Source organism: Rattus rattus, chromosome 2 (assembly GCF_011064425.1).
Source record: "Rattus rattus isolate New Zealand chromosome 2, Rrattus_CSIRO_v1, whole genome shotgun sequence".
Taxonomy (NCBI): Eukaryota; Metazoa; Chordata; class Mammalia; order Rodentia; family Muridae; genus Rattus; species Rattus rattus.
The window spans coordinates 169,650,177-169,670,000 of NC_046155.1; the positions used below are offsets into that span (position 1 = coordinate 169,650,177).

At 50.6% G+C, this 19,824-nt stretch overlaps 1 protein-coding gene across 1 annotated transcript in view; it reads left to right on the forward strand.

Moving 5' to 3' along the window:
* Positions 1–19,824, forward strand: part of Grik5 (glutamate ionotropic receptor kainate type subunit 5) — a 60,872-nt gene that overhangs the window by 15,434 nt on the left and 25,614 nt on the right. Inside the window, 1 exon segment of the mRNA XM_032894197.1 lies at positions 8,703–8,906. Within this exon segment, the coding sequence (XP_032750088.1) occupies positions 8,703–8,906 (204 nt within the window).

Genomic DNA, 19,824 nt, shown 5'->3' on the forward strand with positions numbered 1-19,824 from the left:
TGCCTCTGCCTCCTAAATGCTGGGATTAAAAAACTGTGCACTTGCAGGCCTGTCCAGACCACGCATCTGTAGTGAGCATGGCTGTCGGAAGTGCTGAGGCTGAGCACACTGCTGAGCCGTCCCTCTCACAGGCCTGAGCCCCGCCCCTCTAGGAAGTCACTTTCAGAGGAGACAGAGGCAGGGGAGAGTCCAGGAGCATGTTGAAGACTGCCTAACCAGAAAGTCTTAGAGCTGATTGGAGGTGCTTGTCTTTGAACCGTATCATCTCACTTTGCACTTCTTCCTGTCTGCAGGGTTGTGCTCTGGGCTCACACTGCCATCTACACCTCATGTGACCTTAGCAGCGCTCTCTCTCCTCTGCCCCAGTCCCTTTAAAGTGAGGGGATAAAGGGCTGGACAGATGGCTCAGTGGTTAGAACACTAGCTCCTCGTCGTAGGATCTGGGTTCAATTCTCAGCACCCCACATGGTAGTTGACACTTGTCTGTAACTCCCGTCCCAAGGCACCTGATGTCCTTCTCTGGCCTCTACAGGCACTGCTATGTGTAGTTCACAGATAAACACGCAGGCAAGACACCCGGACACAGAAAGTAATAAGATTAAAACTTCTAAGTGAGGGAATAAGCAGGGTATGGTTGTGTACGCCTTTGATCCTAGTACTTGGGAGGCAGAGGCAGGCAGATCTCTGTGAGTTCAAAGTCAGCTTGGTCTACAGAGTGAGTTCTAGGACAGCCAGGGCTAAAGAGACCTTGTCTCAATAAAAACAAGACAAAACAATAAAAAGCAAGGGGCTAAAGGACTCCTAAACAAAGACCAGTTTAGGTCGGGATCCGATGGACTGCACTCCTAGAATTTGTGCACGTGGATTTCAGTCCTGGCTTAATAATAGACAAGCAGTCATTCAGGATGACCTAGAACCATCCCTACTTTAATTTTTGTTTATATTTCCAAGAGATTACCTGTCCCTATCCTGTCTCCTGGTGGGGATCAAACCCAAGAACTCCTCACTGGGGGATTCTAGGCAAGTGTTTTGCCACTGAGGCATACCTCCATCTTCAAGAGAGTTTTACCAAAGTGTAACATACTCATACATATACTCGTGACTTTCATGAATTATAAACTTTAGATCTTTCAGTTTTTACAAACTAAATACACATCACCAGCTCCTTATCCTGAAACCACGTCCCAGTCACTAACTGCCTGCCTTTGGACATACATGAGTTGTGTGTGGGGTCACATCTGCACTTGCCCGGCACTGCTTGTAAGAGCCATGTGGTTGTGCAGTTAGTCTCATGACAGTCTATATATCTGTCGCATGGAGATGCTCACTGGGTGTTGATGTCCACAGTCATTGCACTAAGACACTGTATTGTGTGACTCTTGGGACCTCGTCTCAGTGCTTCTGTGTGTGTGTTTTCAGGAGTGGAGTTGCTGTCACCCCATCTCTGAGCTTCAGAGACGTGGCTAAAGCCTTTCCCAAAATGGCTGTGGAGCGCCTTCTCCTTGCTGTGTATGACAGAGAGTGCTTCTCCATGCAGAGAGGACCACCTTTGTGTGGACTGCACATTTGAAAAGTCCTCTCTGGGCATGTTTTTGAGAAACTGGAGATTAATAAGTGGATGCATAGCTGTCATCCCCAAACTTGGAGGTTCTAGGCCAGCCTGGGCCACACAGAGAGACCCTCTCTCAAAAAACCAACGACTGGGGATGTGTCTTCTTTGTAAAGCATTTGCCTTGCATGTAAGATGCCCTGAGTCCCGTCCGCACTGCCCCACAAAGGGGAGGGATATGACCTTTTCATTAACTTTGGAGTTAGACTTTCTGGAGTCATGTCCTTTCCTAATATGTGTATCACAGACAGCTTCCCACCCTCCATGAGTCACCTTGTCTATTTTTTTTTAAATGATATATTTATCATTTTTAAATTTCATTTTATTTTTATTATTTTACGGGCATCTTGGCTGGGTTTCTCTTGCTGTGGTAAAACATTGTGATCAAGAGCAGCTTGGGGAAGAAAGGGTTTGCTCTGACAGCTGGCAGTCCATCATGCAGGGAGCTCAGAGCAGGAATCTGGAGGCAGGAACTGATGGAGGTCGTGGGGGATCGCGCTTAGTGGCTTGTTCTCCATGGCATACTTAGCATGTTTTCTTATAATTCCTGGGACTGCCAGCCCAGGAGTGGCGCCACCCACAATGAACTGAGTCCTCCTACATCAATCGCTAATTAAGAAAACACCCTACAGGGCTGCCCACAACCCTATTTGATGGAGGCATTCTCTGATCTCATTCTCTGAGTTGAGGTTCCTCCTCTCAGAGGCTCCAGCATGTGTCAGGTTGACATACAAACCAACCAGCGCAGTGTGCATGAGCGTTTGCCTGCGTATGTCTGTGTGCCTGAAGAGGCTGGAATAGGCGGCGGCAGATCCTCTCAGGCTGGAGTCACAGGTGGTTGGGAGCTGCTGCGTGGGGCTAAGACTCAAACTCTAAAAGAGCAGCCCTGAGCGGGCTCCAGCCTGCCTTTCATTCTTAGTTGTATCTGTCAATAAAAAGGTCTAAGCCGGGCCAGCAAGAGAGCTAAGCCAGCTTAGCAAGTGAAGCACTTGCTGTGCAAGACTGTTTACCTGAGTTCAATCCCCAGAACCCACCCACAGGCCAGACCCTGCCTCAGAGTCACAGTGAAATGAGGCCTGCAGCTAGCTCAGCGGCAGGCTGTCTGCCTGGCATGTGAGTGCCAAACCCCTACTCCATTTCCAGTAGCACAGACAGGGCACGGGTTTTAATTTAATTCCATTTATCTATCAAGCTTTGTGTGTATGTATGTCTGTGTCTCTGTATGTGTGTGCCTGTCAACGTGTGTGTGTGTGTGTGTTTATGTATGTATGTCTGTGTCTCTGTATGTGTGTGTCTGTGCGTGTATCTGTGTTTCTTTGCATCTCTTTGTGTGTATATGTGTATATGTGTCTGTGTCTCTCTGTGCATCTCTGTATGTGTATATGTGTGTCAGTGGATGTGTGTGTGTGTGTGTGTGTGTGTGTGTGTGTGTGTGTGTGTGTGTGTGTGTACAGTTTACAGGAGTTGATTCTTTCCTTCCATCATGTGGGCCTTGGGTATGGAACGATTTTCTTTTTTCTTTAGGCTTGGTGGCAAGCGTTTTTACCCACTGAGCCCTTTCATGGCCCCCTGACAACGTTTAATGTTTCCATGTGCGGAGCTCAGGGGATATGATATCTTCCTGAGAACCGGCTGTTCTCCCGTCTCCTGTGTGGTCTACACAGGTTGGCCTGTGAGATTCCAGTCAGTTCTGTCTCTGACCCACCTCACCCTCTTGTAGGACTGCTGAGATTACAAACTCCACCCATCAGATCTGGCTTTTGGGGTTGTATTTTTCTTTTTCCCTAAGACAGAGTTTCTCTGTGTATCCCTGGCTGTCCTGGAACTCACTCTGTAGACCAGGCTGGCCTGGCACTCAGAGATCCTCCTGTCTCTGCCTTGCAAGTGCTGGGATTAAAGGGTATGCCACAAACACCTGGCCACATCTGGCTTTTCCTGTGGAATCTGGAGATACAATTCAGGCTATCACAATTTCACTACTTTTACCCTCTAAGCCATCCTGCCAGCCCCTCCATCTTATCATTCCTTCATTCATTCATTCAATCTGGAGTATGTGTTCATATGCATGTACGTTTGCTTGGCAGCTCCACGTCGCCATTGTGGATGTCAGAGGAAAACCTGTGAGAGCCAAGTCCCTCCTTCGCCATGTGGCCAGTGTCTCAATCCACTGAGCCATCTTGACAGCTCTCTGTCTTGTTTTGAAAGAGCTCTCCTTCTCTTCCTCTCTCTTTCCCTCTCTCTCTTGGCCCCTCTCTTCCTCCCTCCCCAAACCTCTCCCTCATTTCTCTTTTCCACTTTCCAGTCTGGAGCTTGATGTTTTGTTAGATTAGCCACAGGCCTCACTGCAGTCCCAGATCTGCCAGTCTCCACCCCACAACACCATATACCTATACCACACCTATACCTATACCACACCTATACCACACCTATACCATACCTATACCCACACCATACCTATACCACACCTATACCACACCTATACCATACCTATACCCACCACCTATACCTATACCACACCTATACCACACCTATACCATACCTATACCCACACCATACCTATACCACACCTATACCTATACCACACCTATACCATACCTATACCTATACCACACCTATACCATACCTATACCTATACCACACCTATACCATACCTATACCCACACCATGCCTATACCTATACCATACTTTTACCTATACCATACCTATCCTATAACTATACCTATATCTATCTGTAGCTTTTAAAGTCTTCATCAGCCCAGTGTAGTGATGCTCTCCTGTAATCCCAGAACAGTTTGAGGGCACAGTGTGAGGTCTTGCCTTAAAACAGAAATTTGAGGGGTTAGGGATTTAGCTCAGTGGTAGAGCACTTGCCTAGCAAGCTCAAGGCCCTGGGTTTGGTCCTCAGCACCAGAAAACAAAACAAAACAAAAACAAAAGCAGAAATTTGATGGCATTGGTTAGGGGACAGACGATAAGGCAAAACAAGGGGGAGGGATGGGATTTTTATCAAGCGTTAATAAGGACAGAGGGACATGGTGGCACACACCTTTAATCTCAGCATTCAAGAGGCAAAAATAAATGCATTTCTGAGTTCGAGGCCAGCATGGTGTACATATGGTGAGAGCCTGTCTCAAGCCAAACAAAAAAGCCCCAAGTTAATAAGGACAAAAGTAGCCTCCCTCCCTCCCTGGACCCTCATTCCCTTTCTTGGAGGCAAGCAGCTTCCAGAAATGTCTCTATATACAAGCACACCCCAGCTCTTTCTTTCCCGGGGAACAGGTTGTTCTGTAGCTGGCGCGTTTTTCCTTAATATATCTTATAGACCTTGCTATTTTAGTGGTTGCCTGGGATCCTTTTATGACACTGATGATCTCTTTAACATGTTCCAAATTAGGTCTTTGTTCCCACCCAAGCCCCGCTGCAGTGACTTTTCTTGGACCTGTGTTTCTGTGCATAGATGACAGAGCTGTGGGGCTGCTTCTTAGAGCTGGGCTCAGCAACACGCTAGCCCGTCCACAGGGCTGGGTTTCTTAGAGTCTGATAAACTCGGCTAACAGCCTGGGCTTCAAGGCCAGCCTGGGCTACAATTCAGTGCGACTCAGTCTCGAATGAATGAATGAATGAATGAATGAATGAATGAATGAATGAAACAAACAAATGAAGAGCCCTAGGGGCGTTGCTCAGTGGGAGCCTTGGGCTCAATCCTTACTATGGCAAAAGGGGGTGGAGGGGGAGTGGAGTTTGGGCCCTTTTGTTGACTGCCCAGGGCTGGAGTTATGTGTGTGGCATCCTTGCTGCCGACAGACAGAGCCCAGGTCCCTCGGTCTCAGATTCCGAGGTTAGCTTGGCACACGGGACCCAGCAGAGTCCCAGCATGTGCAGGCCATGTGTGGATCTCAGCTCTGTGCTTTCTTTCCCTCTGTTCTGCTTTGGCTGGTGGCCCTGGGCTGAATGCCCTACCCCTAACCTGTTCCTCCTCTGTTCTGCCCTAGCAGGAGAATCCCAACCCCAGCACATGTTCGTGCTTCTTGTCTCTTACTCTCCAGCTCCCCTCCCCTGACCCCAGTCTGTCTGGCTTCTCCTGCATCCACTCCCCGGCTCTGTCCACTTGAGCTCAGTCTGGCACAGGGCTTAAGAGCAGAACCTGGGGCTTTGGAGTCACAGTGACTTCCCTCTGTGTCCTCAGCTGTAAGACAGAGGTAATAATACCGCCCGCCCTCCCACGCTGACAGAGCTGTCACACAGCAAGCCCACGAGAAACGCTAGCGGCCGCCGCTATTATTAGTGCCATCTCACATCCCCATCCCCGCGCTAGCTCCACACATTTGCATTTAGAGAAGCAGCTTGGGAGGGAGAGAAGCCCCAGCCTCCCTCTGTCCCACTAGCCCTCAGCTTTGTTTGTGGTCTGAGCGCATGGGCCTGTGGTATAACCTGGTCTCCTGGGAAGAATGGCTGTCTATGGCTTTTCAAAAAACTCTCCCAAAACTCCGAGACTTAAAACTATTACTTCTTATGATTCTGAGGCTTGATTAGGTGGTTATCAATTTGTTCCCACTGGAGCTCACCAAGAGGTGGCTGGCCAAGAGGTAAGAGAGCCTAGAATATCCATGGGTGCTCCTGTTGGCTTCCAATCCCTGGCTCATCTGTCCTCCTTTTGGCTGGCCTGGGCTTTACTTACATGGAGGTCTCAGAACTGCTCTGAAGGCTGGGGCTCCAGAATTTAGCCAACTACCAAGAAGTGGGGGGGGGCAGCCACCTGCTGATGGAAGGGGGTGATAAAGTGAGGGGGGGAGTGGAATAGGATAGCCACATCTGCCCCCTGCTCTCTGGACACAAGTGCATGTGCATTAAAAACAAGCCCAGGCCTTTTATCCCAGCTATTAGGGAGACTGAGGCAGGGACTCCCAAGTTCAAGGCTCCCCTGGTCTGCAGGGGTCTGGGCAAGTTAGTGAGACCTTGTTTCAAGACTCTGCCCGTGAGGAGCTGGAGGCCTGCCTTAGAGTTAGTGCTGGTTTGTCTATCTGCCCTGGCCCTAGATTCAATCTCCAGCTTTGCAAAGAAAAAAAAATCTAAAAATACTTCCTTTAGGGGTTGGGGATTTAGCTCAGTGGTAGAGCGCTTGCCTAGCAAGCGCAAGGCCCTGGGTTCGGCCCCCAGCTTAAAAACAAAAACAACAACAACAAAAAAAACACCCCTTCCTTTAATATAGACTTCTGCGAGAATTTAAGGCCGAATGACCTGGGGTTGATGAGAGGACTCAGCAACCAAAGGCACTTGTCCCAAAGCCTGAGGAGCAAAGTTCATCCCTGAGACCTGTGAGGAGGAGGAAGGAGGGATAGACTATGTAGAGCGTCCTTTGACCTTTACATGTCTTCTCTCTGTGTGTGTGCTGTGTGTTTATGTGTGTGACATTTTTACACACATAAACACACACACAGAGCACACACACAGAGCCTACATAGTGAGACCTTGTCTCAAAAACCAAACCATATTGGCTATTCTTGTAGAGGACTCGAGTTCAGTTGCCAACGCCCACGTGGTAGCCTCACAATCCTCCATAACTTCAGTTCCAGGAGATCCAGCGCCCTCCTCCGACCTCTGTGGGCACCGGGCATGTATGTGGTATGCAGACATCCATGTAGGCAAAACACTCTTCTGCATAAAATTTTAAAATCCCAAAAGGACATGCACATAGTAAAAGGCCGGGCATTGCAAACTGGCAGGTGTGTGCGTGTGGCCTAAAAAAAAAAAAAAAAAAAAAAAAGCAGTATTAGAATTTGAATGACTCGCTAACATTCATAATCAGGAGATTTTACAAAACAATCCAGGCTTCGGAATTCTCTTGCAGTTTCACCATCTGGCATGTCCTGCCTGCCTGCCGTGAGGCAGCTCAGGCTGGAGTGAAATCCTGGTGAGGGACACTCTCCTGGGGCACATTGGTGGCTCGTAAAGTTGGTGTAGTGACTCACCGCTGGCTGTGTGAAAAAAATATGGAGAGCGCTAAATTGAAACCACCCATGTATGCGACGACAGAGAGCGAGGGCTGTCTGGTGGCATCGAATCTGGTCGTGTGTGTACTTGTGCGTGCGATAGGGATAATTTGGGTAATTCGTGTCCTAAGAGAATCTTAGAAAATTTCATTCTACTTCGATGCAAGCCCAGTCAGATTCCCCTGAAGCTCCCCCTTGATCCTGGCATTTGGGCGGGGGGCTGGGTGGGGGTGGGGGGGGGTGGAGCCCAGTGAGCTTTTTGGCTGTAGAGAGTCACTTGTCTCCCTGTGACAGTCTGATAAGAGACTGGCGGAGTCACTGCCTTCATCCCCAAACCCCTCAGCTTTCAGACCTGTCGTTGGCTCACGGCATTTCTAAAGGATTACTCGCAACAGCCAGGTGTAGTGTGTAGCCTTAGTGCGAGCCCTTGGGTAGTAGACGCAGGTGGATCAGGAGTTCACGGCCAGTCTTGTCTATTCATTGAGTTCAGCATGGGTGACAGGAGACCCAGTCTCAAAACAAAAAAAAAATCACAAACAGGGCCCTAGAGGCAGCTCAGTCCGGCTTGTGATCCCAATGCTTGGGCAGCAAAGTCAGGCAGACCCCAGGGGCATGCTGGGCAGACAGCCCACCTTACATTGTGTGTCCCCGGCCAGTGAGACACTGTCTCTAGAAAACAACAGTGAGCAAGCGCAAGGAGGGCTGGATAGATGGCTCAGCAGTTATGAGCACCGGCCGCTCCCAAAAGAGAGGGATTCAGTACCCAGCACCAACATGGGGGCTCATATCCATCTGTAACTCAAGATTGTGGGATCCAGCCTTACTTTCTTGCCTTGGTTGGCAGCAGGCATGTACACACAGACAAAATATTATACTCATAAAATAGATTTTTTTTTTAAAAAAAAAAAATCAAGGCAGATAGCTCCTGAGGAGTAATAGCTGTGATGCTCCACGCATGTGTACAATCATGTCTTATACACACAATAACAGAAGAAGCAAGCAAGCAGGGAGTCCACTGTCCAACTGTCCATCCCTAGCAGATGACCCTGGGCCTCAGGGTCCCTGACTCAGACTCTGACCCCTGCTTTCTCTTGCCCACCCAGGAGAACCCGTATGTCATGCGCCGGCCCAACTTCCAGGCCCTGTCAGGGAACGAGCGCTTCGAGGGCTTCTGCGTGGACATGCTTCGGGAGCTGGCCGAGCTGCTGCGCTTCCGGTATCGCCTGCGGTTGGTGGAGGACGGACTGTACGGGGCACCTGAGCCCAATGGTTCCTGGACAGGAATGGTTGGCGAGCTCATCAACCGGGTACGGCTGAGAGGGGGTGGGGAAGGAGGAAGGGAAGGTGGGGCCAGATCACAGCACAGTGCAAAAGAAAAAGGCAAAAGGTTGAAGGTAACCTCTGCCCTGAGTGTCCTGGGGCTAGGGAGGAAAAGCACAGCCTTGTGTCACCTCCTGTGTTTTCCCAGGATGCTCCTCTTGGGCGCAGAGGTTTGATGAGTGAATGACGGTGACATAGAGTAGGAATCAGGTAAAAACCTGAAGTAGTCAAGGAGGCTTCGTGCAGGAGGCAAGGCCACAAGCAAGGTCTGCGGCCTGCACAGAACCACCAGGGAGGCCTGGCACACTTCAGGCACCAAGAGTTGTCTGTTTGGGTTTGGGAATGCAGATCCGTGTTTGGTAGAGTACTTGCATAGCGTTCGTGAAGCCCTGAATTCAAATCCACATAAACCAAGCATGGTGGTGCACCTGTGATCCCAGCACTTGACAGGCTGAGGCAGGAAGACTCTTTGTTACATTGTAAGTTGGAGGTCAGGCTGGGTTATGTCACTTGAGACCTTGTTGCAAAACCAGCTTAAAAAACAAAACAAAACAAAACAAAACAGAGCTCTCATTAGGTGCTTGTGGAGCACCTACTATGTGCTTTGCCCTGTGCTGGATTCCATGAACAAGGGACCTTGCCCTTTGAGAGCTTAAAGCCTTGTTAGGGTCCAAGAAGTAAATGCCCACAGTCCAGGGCCAAGTAGATTCTGATGGAGCAAACTCAGAAGAAAGGCCCTGGCCCAGCACTCAGAGCTTCCCAGAAGGGGCCATGCTGCCTGAAGTGATGAGCAAGGGCATACAGGGACTCAGGTGTGGGGTGCCCGCCTGCCGTCCGAGCACAGGGAAGGCAGAGGCGGGAAAGCATAGGTCTAAGGGTAACCTAGGCTGCAGGACAAGACCTGTCTGTCCCCCACCCACACAGACACATATAAACTCACTCCACAAAACAAAAAACAAACAAAATAACTTCATGGTGGCCCACGGCATGTAATCACAGCAGACAGGGAGCAGAGGCAGGGGGATTACCAATGCCAACCTCAGTCCAGCAAGGACTACATAATGAGACCATATCTCAACCCCTCCCAACCCACCCCACTGCCCCCACCACCACCACAAAAAAGGGGGCATGATGAAGTGAGGGGGTGACGAGCAAAGGAAACCACGTTTACAGAGGTGGAGCCTCTAAGAGTGAGACACTCTGGTGAGCCAGCTGGGCCTGCCTGTGTGTGGGAAGAGCTTGGATGAAGGTGAGGAGGGGGAGAGCCAGGCAGGAGAGGTAGGAGGCAAGGCCAGAGTGGAAAGAATATTCTGGAGTCAGACCAACCTGGACTGGAGTTTCCGGATGGATCTTTTCTCTACTCCAAACCCCACTCTCCCCTCCCTATGGCAAGGATTATACCTGAGAGGGTCTGATGTGGTCGCTTGTCAGACACAGAAGAACATACTGTTTTCTCTCTCCATTTCCCATGCGTGTTTGTGTGTGTGTGTGTGTGTGTGTGTGTGTGTGCGTGTGTGTGTCCCTGACTGTGTGTGCACATGTGTGGAAGCCTCAGTAGCTCAGGCTGCGTTTGTGCGCTCTCTCTCTCTCTCTCTCTCTCTCTCTCTCTCTCTCTCTCTCTCTCTCTCTCTCTCTGTCCTGGAACCCTGTAGCCAGGTTAGCCTGGAACTCAGAGATCCATCTGCCTCTGCCTCCCCAGTGCTGGGATTAAAGGCTTGCACCATCACAACCAGCTCCAGGCTGCTCTTCCTCAGTTTGTAGCCGAGTATGACCCCGGTCACCCTGATCCGTCTCCAGTTACCGGTATCCGATGGCACTTGACACCAGTTTATAGAAGGTGCTGGGGTTTGAACTGAGGGCTTCACACACGCTGACCAACACTCTGCTAATGAGCCCCGTCTCTGACCCCGAAGACTGTCTTTCAGTCCAGAGACAACCAGGAGGGAGGTCGTTAGGACCAGAGGAGCTGATGTGCAGAACAGGGAGCTGCAGTGAGGGCAGCCTTGACACTGGGCTTGGCCCTTCCCTCTCCCAAGCCAGCACTTCCTACTTTGGAACCCCTGAAAGTCATACAGATAGACACAACCAGGGTACTTTGTCACAAGGACACTTATCCCTCCGGGCTTTGAGTCTCTGAAGTTATTTGATGATAGAACTTTTCCTCACTGAAAGCAAAGCCTTTTCTGAAGCCCACACAAAGCAGAACTGATCCTGAGGAGGAAGGCATGGGGTTGAGTCCTGACTGCTTGGTCCCCCCACTTCAGCCTGCAGGCAAGCCCCAAGGCGTGGTCCCCTGAGCCAGAGGGCTGGGTTAAAAGCTTCTGCCCCAGAGTAGGTAGGTGTTTAGGCCTGAATCCCCAAAAGGGGGGGCCTGGGCAGAGGGAAGGAGGGCCAAGGCTTCGGTCCTGTACCCAGGGTCCGATTCCCCAGGGTCTGTGTCCACAGCCTGCTCCTCTGTCTAAGAGTGTTTGTGAATGCGTGCAAACACCTATAGGTCAGGCTTTACACACTAGCCGATGGGATCAGCCCCAGGAGTTTCCTTTGAATGGAGCCCCCAAAAATAGGCACCCTTCACAGAAGGAAGAGCTTCCAGCCTGACCTTCATCTTGGTGGCTCTGGCTTCATGAGGTAAGCGCAGGGATTTGGTACCTGGGACCACTGTATCTATTTCCTGCACAGCCAAACCCTTTAGTCCTGCTTCTGCAGTGCAGTAACCATGTGACCTTTGGCAAATTACTCAACACTGCTGTATACCCTGCCTTCATATGAAACTAGAGAAGGGCTCCTGGCCCGTAGCATGGCTGGGAGCAGCAAATGAAGAAAGACCTGGGGCAGGGCCTGGGAGGCAGAGGTGCCCCTTCCTGTGACCTATCCTGTTAATGTTCTTACGCCTGCCAACCTGGGCAGATTGTGCCATCCAGCTGGCTTTTGTTGAGCACCTACTGTGTACCAGGATCTCTGCTTTACCCTGAAATAAGCAAACCAGGCTTGGCCTTGCCCTCACTGGGCTGATAAAGGAGCCAGAACCAGCAGGTCAAGCTGGTTCAAGTGAGAGCCGGGGATAGGCTGGCCTGAGATTGTAGATGAGATAATGGGGCCAGGGCCGGAGTGCAGCAGAGATTAGGGGAAGAAGGGCCTGGTGATTGCAGGGCCCAATGACTCCTGGGAAGTCAGGGCAAGGAGGAGGATGCAGTACAGCTCCCTCCGTGTCTGGCCGGGGGGGCTGTCGACATTTACAGAGGGAACTGGAGAGGAGAAGCAGGCTGGGTGCACCAGGAGGCTGAGACTGGGTCCTGCCGAGTCTGTGCCGCCTGCTGTGCTGTGGCCATGCTTGCAGAGCCCCGTGGGCGTCCTTGCTAGATCACCCAACAGCAGCAGCTGCCCCTGCTTGACTTCACACCATGTGCTGGCAACTTCCCAGTTGTTACTTAACTCTGGAGCGTCCCTACCCGCCTGCCTGTGCGAGGCCTGCAGCCCAGCGGCACGGGGATATGTCCCAACTTCCTGGGGGTGCAGCCAGGTGTGTCTGCCCCCAAGGCACCATCCTTTGCCAACCTCCCAGCAGACAGTTAGGAAGCCTAGGCTACCAGGACAGTGGTCGCTGTAGCCAATCAAAAGTTCCTTCGGGACTTTGTCCCAGTGCCCATCCTCAGAGCCTCACAGTGGAGGAAGGGTTAGTATTTGCCTCAAGTGCAGTGAGGCTGTTGGGTTAGTGATGGGCGAGCCACAGTGGGCATCCCATCAGCTGGTCGCAAGCCAGCGAATGACTTCCGGACGGAAGGCAGCCCGATGCACTGACCTCAGCCAGGGGTCCTTGGTTGTTCTCAGAATCCCATCCGTTTATCCCACCCAGTGGCCACTGCCAGAGACTTCCATTCCCACTGTGCCGAGGACTCGGGCTCTGCCCCTCTTTTCTTTTTCAAAGATTGATTTATTTTTATGTATGTGAGTGTTCGCCTGCATGTATGTCCATGTAGCACATGCGTGCCTGGTGTCCATGGAGGTTAGAAGAAGACAAAGGGGGTTGGGGATTTAGCTCAGTGGTAGAGCGCTTGCCTAGCAAGCACAAGACCCTGGGTTCAGTTCCCAGCTCCGAAAAAAAAAAAAAAAGAAGACAAAGACGTCAGACCCCCTGAACTGGACATACAGATGTTTCTAGCTGCCATGAGGGTTCTGGGAAACAAACCTGGCTCCTTTGCAAGAGAAGGCTGCGCTCTTAGCTGCTGAGCCGTAACGCCAGCCCTAGTTTTTCTTTCCCTCCTTCCTCCCTTCAACAAGGTCTCGTGTATCCCAGGTTGGCCACCTGCAGACAGGCAGCTGCCCTTCTTGAGTCTTAGGCCATCATTGGGGAATCAAACCCAGGGCCTCATGCGTGCTAGACAAGCGCTCCCCCAAAAGAATGGCTTCCCCAGTCCCATCCCTGCCCTCTTGCTAACCCTCACCAGCTGCCTCACCTCAGGCCATTCTACACAGTGTCCACAGTGCAGGTCTGACCTATAAGGTATACCAGACATCTTAGGCCGGCATCAGAAGGCAGAGGGCTCGGATTGAGGGAGCGAGGAGTTCAGCTCTGACAGTTATGCCTACTCCACCAGCCATCCTTGGCTGGATGAAGACATTCCCCCCGACCTACCTTGAGGCCTTGAGCTCTTGATAGTCTTATGCTGTGAGCTGCCTCAGGGAGCCTTAGGACCTTAGTCAAGGGGTGTTCCATTGACAGAGCTGGAAGCTTCCATGACCCAGGGCCGCTTGGGCAGCCAGTACCCTGAGCCTGATAGAAGTCTGAGGTCCACGGTGGCATCCATGACAGTGGGCATGCACAGTGGTTAGTAGCTGGCCAGTGAGCTTCCGGCCTGGGGGGAGGGGATCATGTAGGATTTCTGGCAAGCCACCATATCACTCTGAGCCTCAGTTTCCCCTTTGGAAGTAGTACAATATCCCTCATCCACCCGCGACACACACATGCACACGTGGAACTTTGGATTAAGTGGGAAGATTTGTGAGCTGACGTGGGTGCTAGGAACTGAACCCAGGTCTGTCTTCTGTAAGAGCAACCAGTGCTCTTAACCACTGAGCCATCTGTCCAGCCGTCAAATGGGAGTAGGCCATAGCACATAGGAGCTCACTGCTGATGTCGTGGTCCCGGGGTGTTAGAACATTGCCTGTGGGCTCAGGTAACCCTGATTTGGGCTGAACTTACTCATTAGGGTTGTGTGACCTGCAAGACCGGCAGATGCCCGTCTGAGTCTCAGTGTACCCCAAACCAGAAGGCCATCACTGGGGAAGAGATGAGATCCACACACATGCTGTCAGAACCAAGACAATGTCCACATCACTTAGGATATCAGGATATGGGTGTGCCGCGTGAGCTGATGTGGAACAGGGAACGGGTGGCTCTCCCAGGGGTCTGTGGAGCTGCTGCCCATCCCCGCATGTGCAGGCACACGGTGTTTCTTCAGACAAGCACATCTAGCTGATTCCAGCTTGCTTATGGTCTTTATCCAACCCCGTCCCCGGGGACTGCACCAAGTCCCCAAGACTGGCATTTTTAAATACTCTGCTGTATTGCTGTTCTAGTTCCAAAAATTGATGTGTTAAGGAAGTTATATAGGTAGTGCAGAGATGGAAAGGAATATTACCATAAGGTAGATCTTGTGCGCTTATAAAACCATCATCTTGGAGCTGGAGAGGTAGCTAAGAGCACTGGCTGTTTTTCCAGAGGACACAGGTTCGATTCCCACCCACCCACATGGTGCCTCACAACTGTCTATAATTGCAGTTCCAGGATACCCACTAACCTCTCTGTCTCTGCTGACACCAGGCATGGCGCCAGCATACACGCAGACAAAATACCCTACGCATAAAAAAAAATTAAAAAAAAAAACCTTGGGTTGGTCCCCAGCTCGAAAAAAAAAAAAAAAGAACCAAAAAAAAAAACAAAAAACCTCATCCCATAGCCAGGCATGGTGATGCATACTTAGAATTCTGGTGCTAAGAAGATCAAGACGAGATGGCAAATCCAAGGCCAGTCTGGACTGGACCCTGATTCCAAACGAAACAGTAAACAAAATCAGTTTGCTGCAGGCATGGATTATCTAACTGTGATATACAACAGCAGTATAGCCGGGTGTGGTGGTGACGCCTTTAATCCCCGCACTCAAGAGGCAGAGACAGGGAGGATCTCTGAGTTTGGGGCCAGCCTAGTCTACAAAGTGAGTTCCAGGACAGCCAGGGCTACACAGAGAGACTCTGCCTTGAAACAAAAACAGTGTCAAAATTGTATTCCTACATGTTATCGAAAGTTATGATGTGACCGGAGGAGTTGCAAGCTCATCGGTAGCTTGCACAAGCTTGGCTCTGCGTTTCGAGTTCAACCTCCAGTGTTACAGAACCTAAACAAAAACACAAGCCCTTTGTTTGCCTCAGTTCAAAGGCGCAACACAAATTGATACCCATGGGAGGGATTAGCAGGAGCATTCAGTGTGGCTTAGCGTGGCCACGGTCTCACACCGCAGAGACAGCCAGGATATAGGGCAATCTCTCAGTCTTTTTCTTTAAATTCATTAACTCACATTTAAAAAAAAAAAAAATTGAAACTAAGTCTCACGTAGCCCAGGCTGTCTTGGAACTCATCGTGTAGTCAAGGGCAACTGTGAATTCCTGTTTCTTCTGCCTTTGCCGCCCAAGTGGTATGATAGGCACACGTGGCCACACCCAGTTATGTATGTACCACTTTTATTTATTGTTGCAAAAATGGAATCATGTTACATGCAGTGATGCTGTGTAATCCACTCTTCTTCTCTTCTGTCTTCGCTTGAGTGTGTATGTGTGACTCCTCCCCAGAGTAGTCTCACTGTGTAGACCAGGCTGGCCTTGAACTCACAGAGATCCGCCTACCTCTGCCTTTAGTTCCTCTGCTGGGACTAAAGTTGTGGGCCACCACGCCCTACTTCATTTCTTTGTTGCCCACCTATTGTGTGCTGGTCTGTGCTCCAGACACCAGCAGGATGCTGTATACAGACCAGAGAGAGCTCCTGTTCCTCTAGTGTGGAAACTCACAGCGAATGTATCATATGGCAGTGGGGGCATTGTGGATAGAAACAAAACGTGATGGCGACAAAGGAGCCAACAGATGTGCATGTGTGCGTGCGCGAGTGTGCGTGCATGCGTAGGAAGAGATCACAGAGGAGGAAGACAGCCCTGCAGGGACTAAGTACTATGTACCTCGAGTCTGTATCCTTAGCATTCTAGAACATTTTGCTACTCCACAGGCTCTCATAATACGAGCTGAAATGAAAGGAGGTTCTGGTCTGAGGGAAGAGTATTCCCTAGCCGGAAGGTCGCCTGGAGGTTAGATTGGGCTCACTGGCATCTAAGGAGTAAAAGCACCACTGTGAGAGGAGACGGAGTGAGAGAATGGAGGCAGCTGTGTGGTCCAGCAGGGCACAGAGCACGGGGGTGCTGATCGGGAGGTGGAGATCTGGAGTGCTTTTCAATCGTGCTGTGAAGCCACTGTGTGATTTAGCAGGGACGCTATGGCAGGACCAAGAGTTGTCAGATGACCCCGGCTCCCTCTCTTTCTGAGACAGGGTCTTACTCTGGAGTCCAGGCTGACCTGTAACATACCGTGTAGTCCAGACTGGCTTCAAACTCACAGATCTCCACCTGCCGCTGCCTCCCTAGGGCCAAGATGAAAGATGCGCACCACCTCTTCTAAGTCCTCGTTTGTTTCTCTTTCACAAATTATAAGGTTAGCCATGTTATCCACCTGGCTGGTTCTTTCCAACACGTATTTATTGTGGGTGGGGGAGGGGAGCACAGAAGCACTCATGCTACATCATGTGTGCACGGAGGTCAGAGGACAGCTCCTAGGAGTCTGCTCACTCCTTCCCCCATGTGGGTTCCATGGACCACACTCCAATTGTCACTCGCTTGCAAGCACCTTTCGTCGTCCAGCCATCTCACCGCCCTTAGTTTTGATTGTTTCTTGAGACAAGATCTCATAACCATGTTTGCTTTGAACACTAGACACACCTGCCTCAGGTACCCAAGTGCCCAGATAGAAAGTATTTTAACTTTTTAGAAAATGTATTAACTTTATTTTACGTATTTGAGCATTTTGCCTGCGTGTACGGAAGTGCACCATGTGTGCAGTTCCTGCAGGGGCCAGAAGAGGGCGATGGATCCCCTGACACCGAAGTGACAGATGGTTGAGCCTTCATGAACCAAACTCTGGTCCTTTGCAAGAACCGGAAGTGCTCTTCCGTCTCTCCAGCCCCAGAGAACCATTCTAAAACCCTTCAGCCAGGCACAGTAGTGATCACTGTGTACGTGTGTATGTGTGTGCTTGTAACCCTAACATTTAAGATGAGGAATGTCGTAAAGTGCAGCCTGGGCTACCAGGGCATGGATAGATGGCATAAAACATATTCATTGTTGTGAAACCAGCACCTATACCTGATTCCAAACTCATCACACACACACACACACACACACGCACACACACACCACACACATACCACAGACACACACACCACAGACACACACACACACACCACAGACACATGCACACACATGCACACACACACACCACAGACACACACACCACAGATACACACACACACCACAGACACACACACTCTAACACACACACACACACGCACACACACACCCCTCTGGATTCATTAGTAAATGTTTCCTATTCCTCCCTTCACCGACCCAGTCTCTAGAGGCCAAGAATCTTTCTGTCTCTCAGTTATCTGTCATGGATACTTCAGACACGTGAGATCATCCCGCATTCAGACTTTTCAGTCTGGCTCTTTTCACTCGGTGTGATTTTTTTTAACGTTTTTATTTATTTGAGAATGTGAGTATGTGCCTGTGCGCCATACGCACGCAGCGCCTGTGGAGTTCAGAAGAGGGCATCAGGTCTCCTAGAACTAGAGTTAAAAGAGCAGCCGGTGCTCTGAGCGCTCTGCGCCATCTCCCCAGCCTGCTGTTTCTGAAGTTCATCTTCGTCATCACAGATATCAGCACCACAGTCCTTTAAAAAAAACAAAACACTCTGTGTGTGTGTGTGTGTGTGTGTGTGTGAGATGTGTGTGTGAGATGTGATGTGTGTGTGTATGTGTGTGTTGTGGTGTGTGTGTGTGTGTGTATGTGTGTATGTGTGTGTATGTGTGTGGTGTGTGTGTATGTGTGTGTGTGTGTGTGTTGTGTGTGTGTGGTGTGTGTATGTGTGTATGTGTGTGTGTGTGTGTGTGTGTGTGTGTGTGTGTGTGTGTGTGTGTGTGTGTGTGTGTGTGTGTGTGTGTGTGTGTGTGTGTGTGTGTGTGTGTGTGTGTGTGTGTGTGTGTGTATGTGTGGTGTGTTGTGTATGTGTGGTGTGTGTGTGTGTGTGGGTGTGTGTGTGTGTGTGTTGTGTGTGTGTGTGTGTGTGTGTGTGTGTGTGTGGTGTGTGTGTGTGTGTGATATGTGTGTGTGGTGGGTGTGGTGTGTGTGTGTTGGGTGTGTGTGTGTGGTGTGTATATGTGTGATTTGTGTGGTGTGTGTGTATGTGTGGTGTGTGTGTGTGTGTGTGTGTGTGGTGTGTGTGTGTGTGTGTTGTGGTATGTGGTGTGTGTGTGTGTGTGTGTGTGTGGTGTGGTGTGTGTGTGTGGTGTGTGTGGTGTGGTGTGTGTGGGGTGTGTGTGTGTGTGTGTGGTGTGTGTGTGGTGTTGTTGGTGTGTGTGTGGTGTGTGTGGTGTGGTGTGTGTGGTTTGTGGTGTGTGTGTGTGTGTGTGTGGTGTGTGTGTGTGTATGGTGTGGTGTGTGTGTGGTGTGTGGTGTATGTGTGTGTGTGTGTGTGTGTGTGTGTGTGTGGTGTGGTGTGTGTGTGTGTGTGTGGTGTGTGTGTGTGTGTGTGGTGTGTGTGTGTGTGTGTGGTGTGTGTGTGTGTGGTGTGTGTGTGTGTGTGTGTGTGTGTGTGTGGTGTGTGTGTGGTGTGTGTGTGTGGTGTGTGTGTGTGGTGTGTGTGTGTGTGGTGTGGTGTGGTGTGTGTGTGTATGTGTGTGTGTGGTGTGTGTGTGTATGTGTGTGGTGTGTGTGTGTGTGTATGTGTGTGTGTGTGTGTGTGTAGGTGTGTGTGTGTGTGGGTGGTGTGTGTGTGTGTGTGTGTGTGGTGTGGTGTGTGTGTGTATGTGTGTGTGGTGTGGTGTGTGTGTGTGGTGTGTGGTGTATCTGTGTGTGTGGTGTGTGTGTGGGTGTATGGTGTGTGTGTGTGTGGTGTGGTGTGTGTGTGTGTGGTGTGTGTGTGTGTGTGGTGTGTGTGGTGTGTGTGTGTGTGTGTGTGTGTGTGTGTGGTGTGTGTGTGTGTGTGTGTGGGTGTGTGTGTGTGTGGTGTGGTGTGTGTGTGTGTGGTGTGTGTGTGTGTGTGTGTGGTGTGTGTGTGTGTGTGTGTGTGTGTGGTGTGTGTGTGTGTGTACATGGATGTCATGGCACATGAGTGAAGCCAGAGGATAACTGTGGAAGTCAGTTCTCTCTGTCCACCACATAGGTGCCAGCATGGGACTTGGGTTCTCAGGCTTGGCAGTGAACTCCTTCGCTCCCACTCTGCTCCATCTCTGCATTCCCTTTTATTTGTCTGCTTTAACTGAACAGATAGACCTCTTGGGTCTTTTAAATCGCTAGGGGGAAATGTGTGTGCTCTGGATATTCTCTTGGGAAGCAGCTACAACAGGGAGCGAGCAGGAGCAGACGGCTCACGTGGGAGACTGCTGGAGGAGAGGAGGTTTAGACATGGAAGACTTGGCCTGGGCTGGGGCGTCAGTCATGGCAGGTGTGCTCCCAGACTGGATGTGCATGGGAGGGCTGTGTGGGGTTGGGCTGGACCAGCCGGACAGGTGACGTATCCTGTCTCCACCGTGC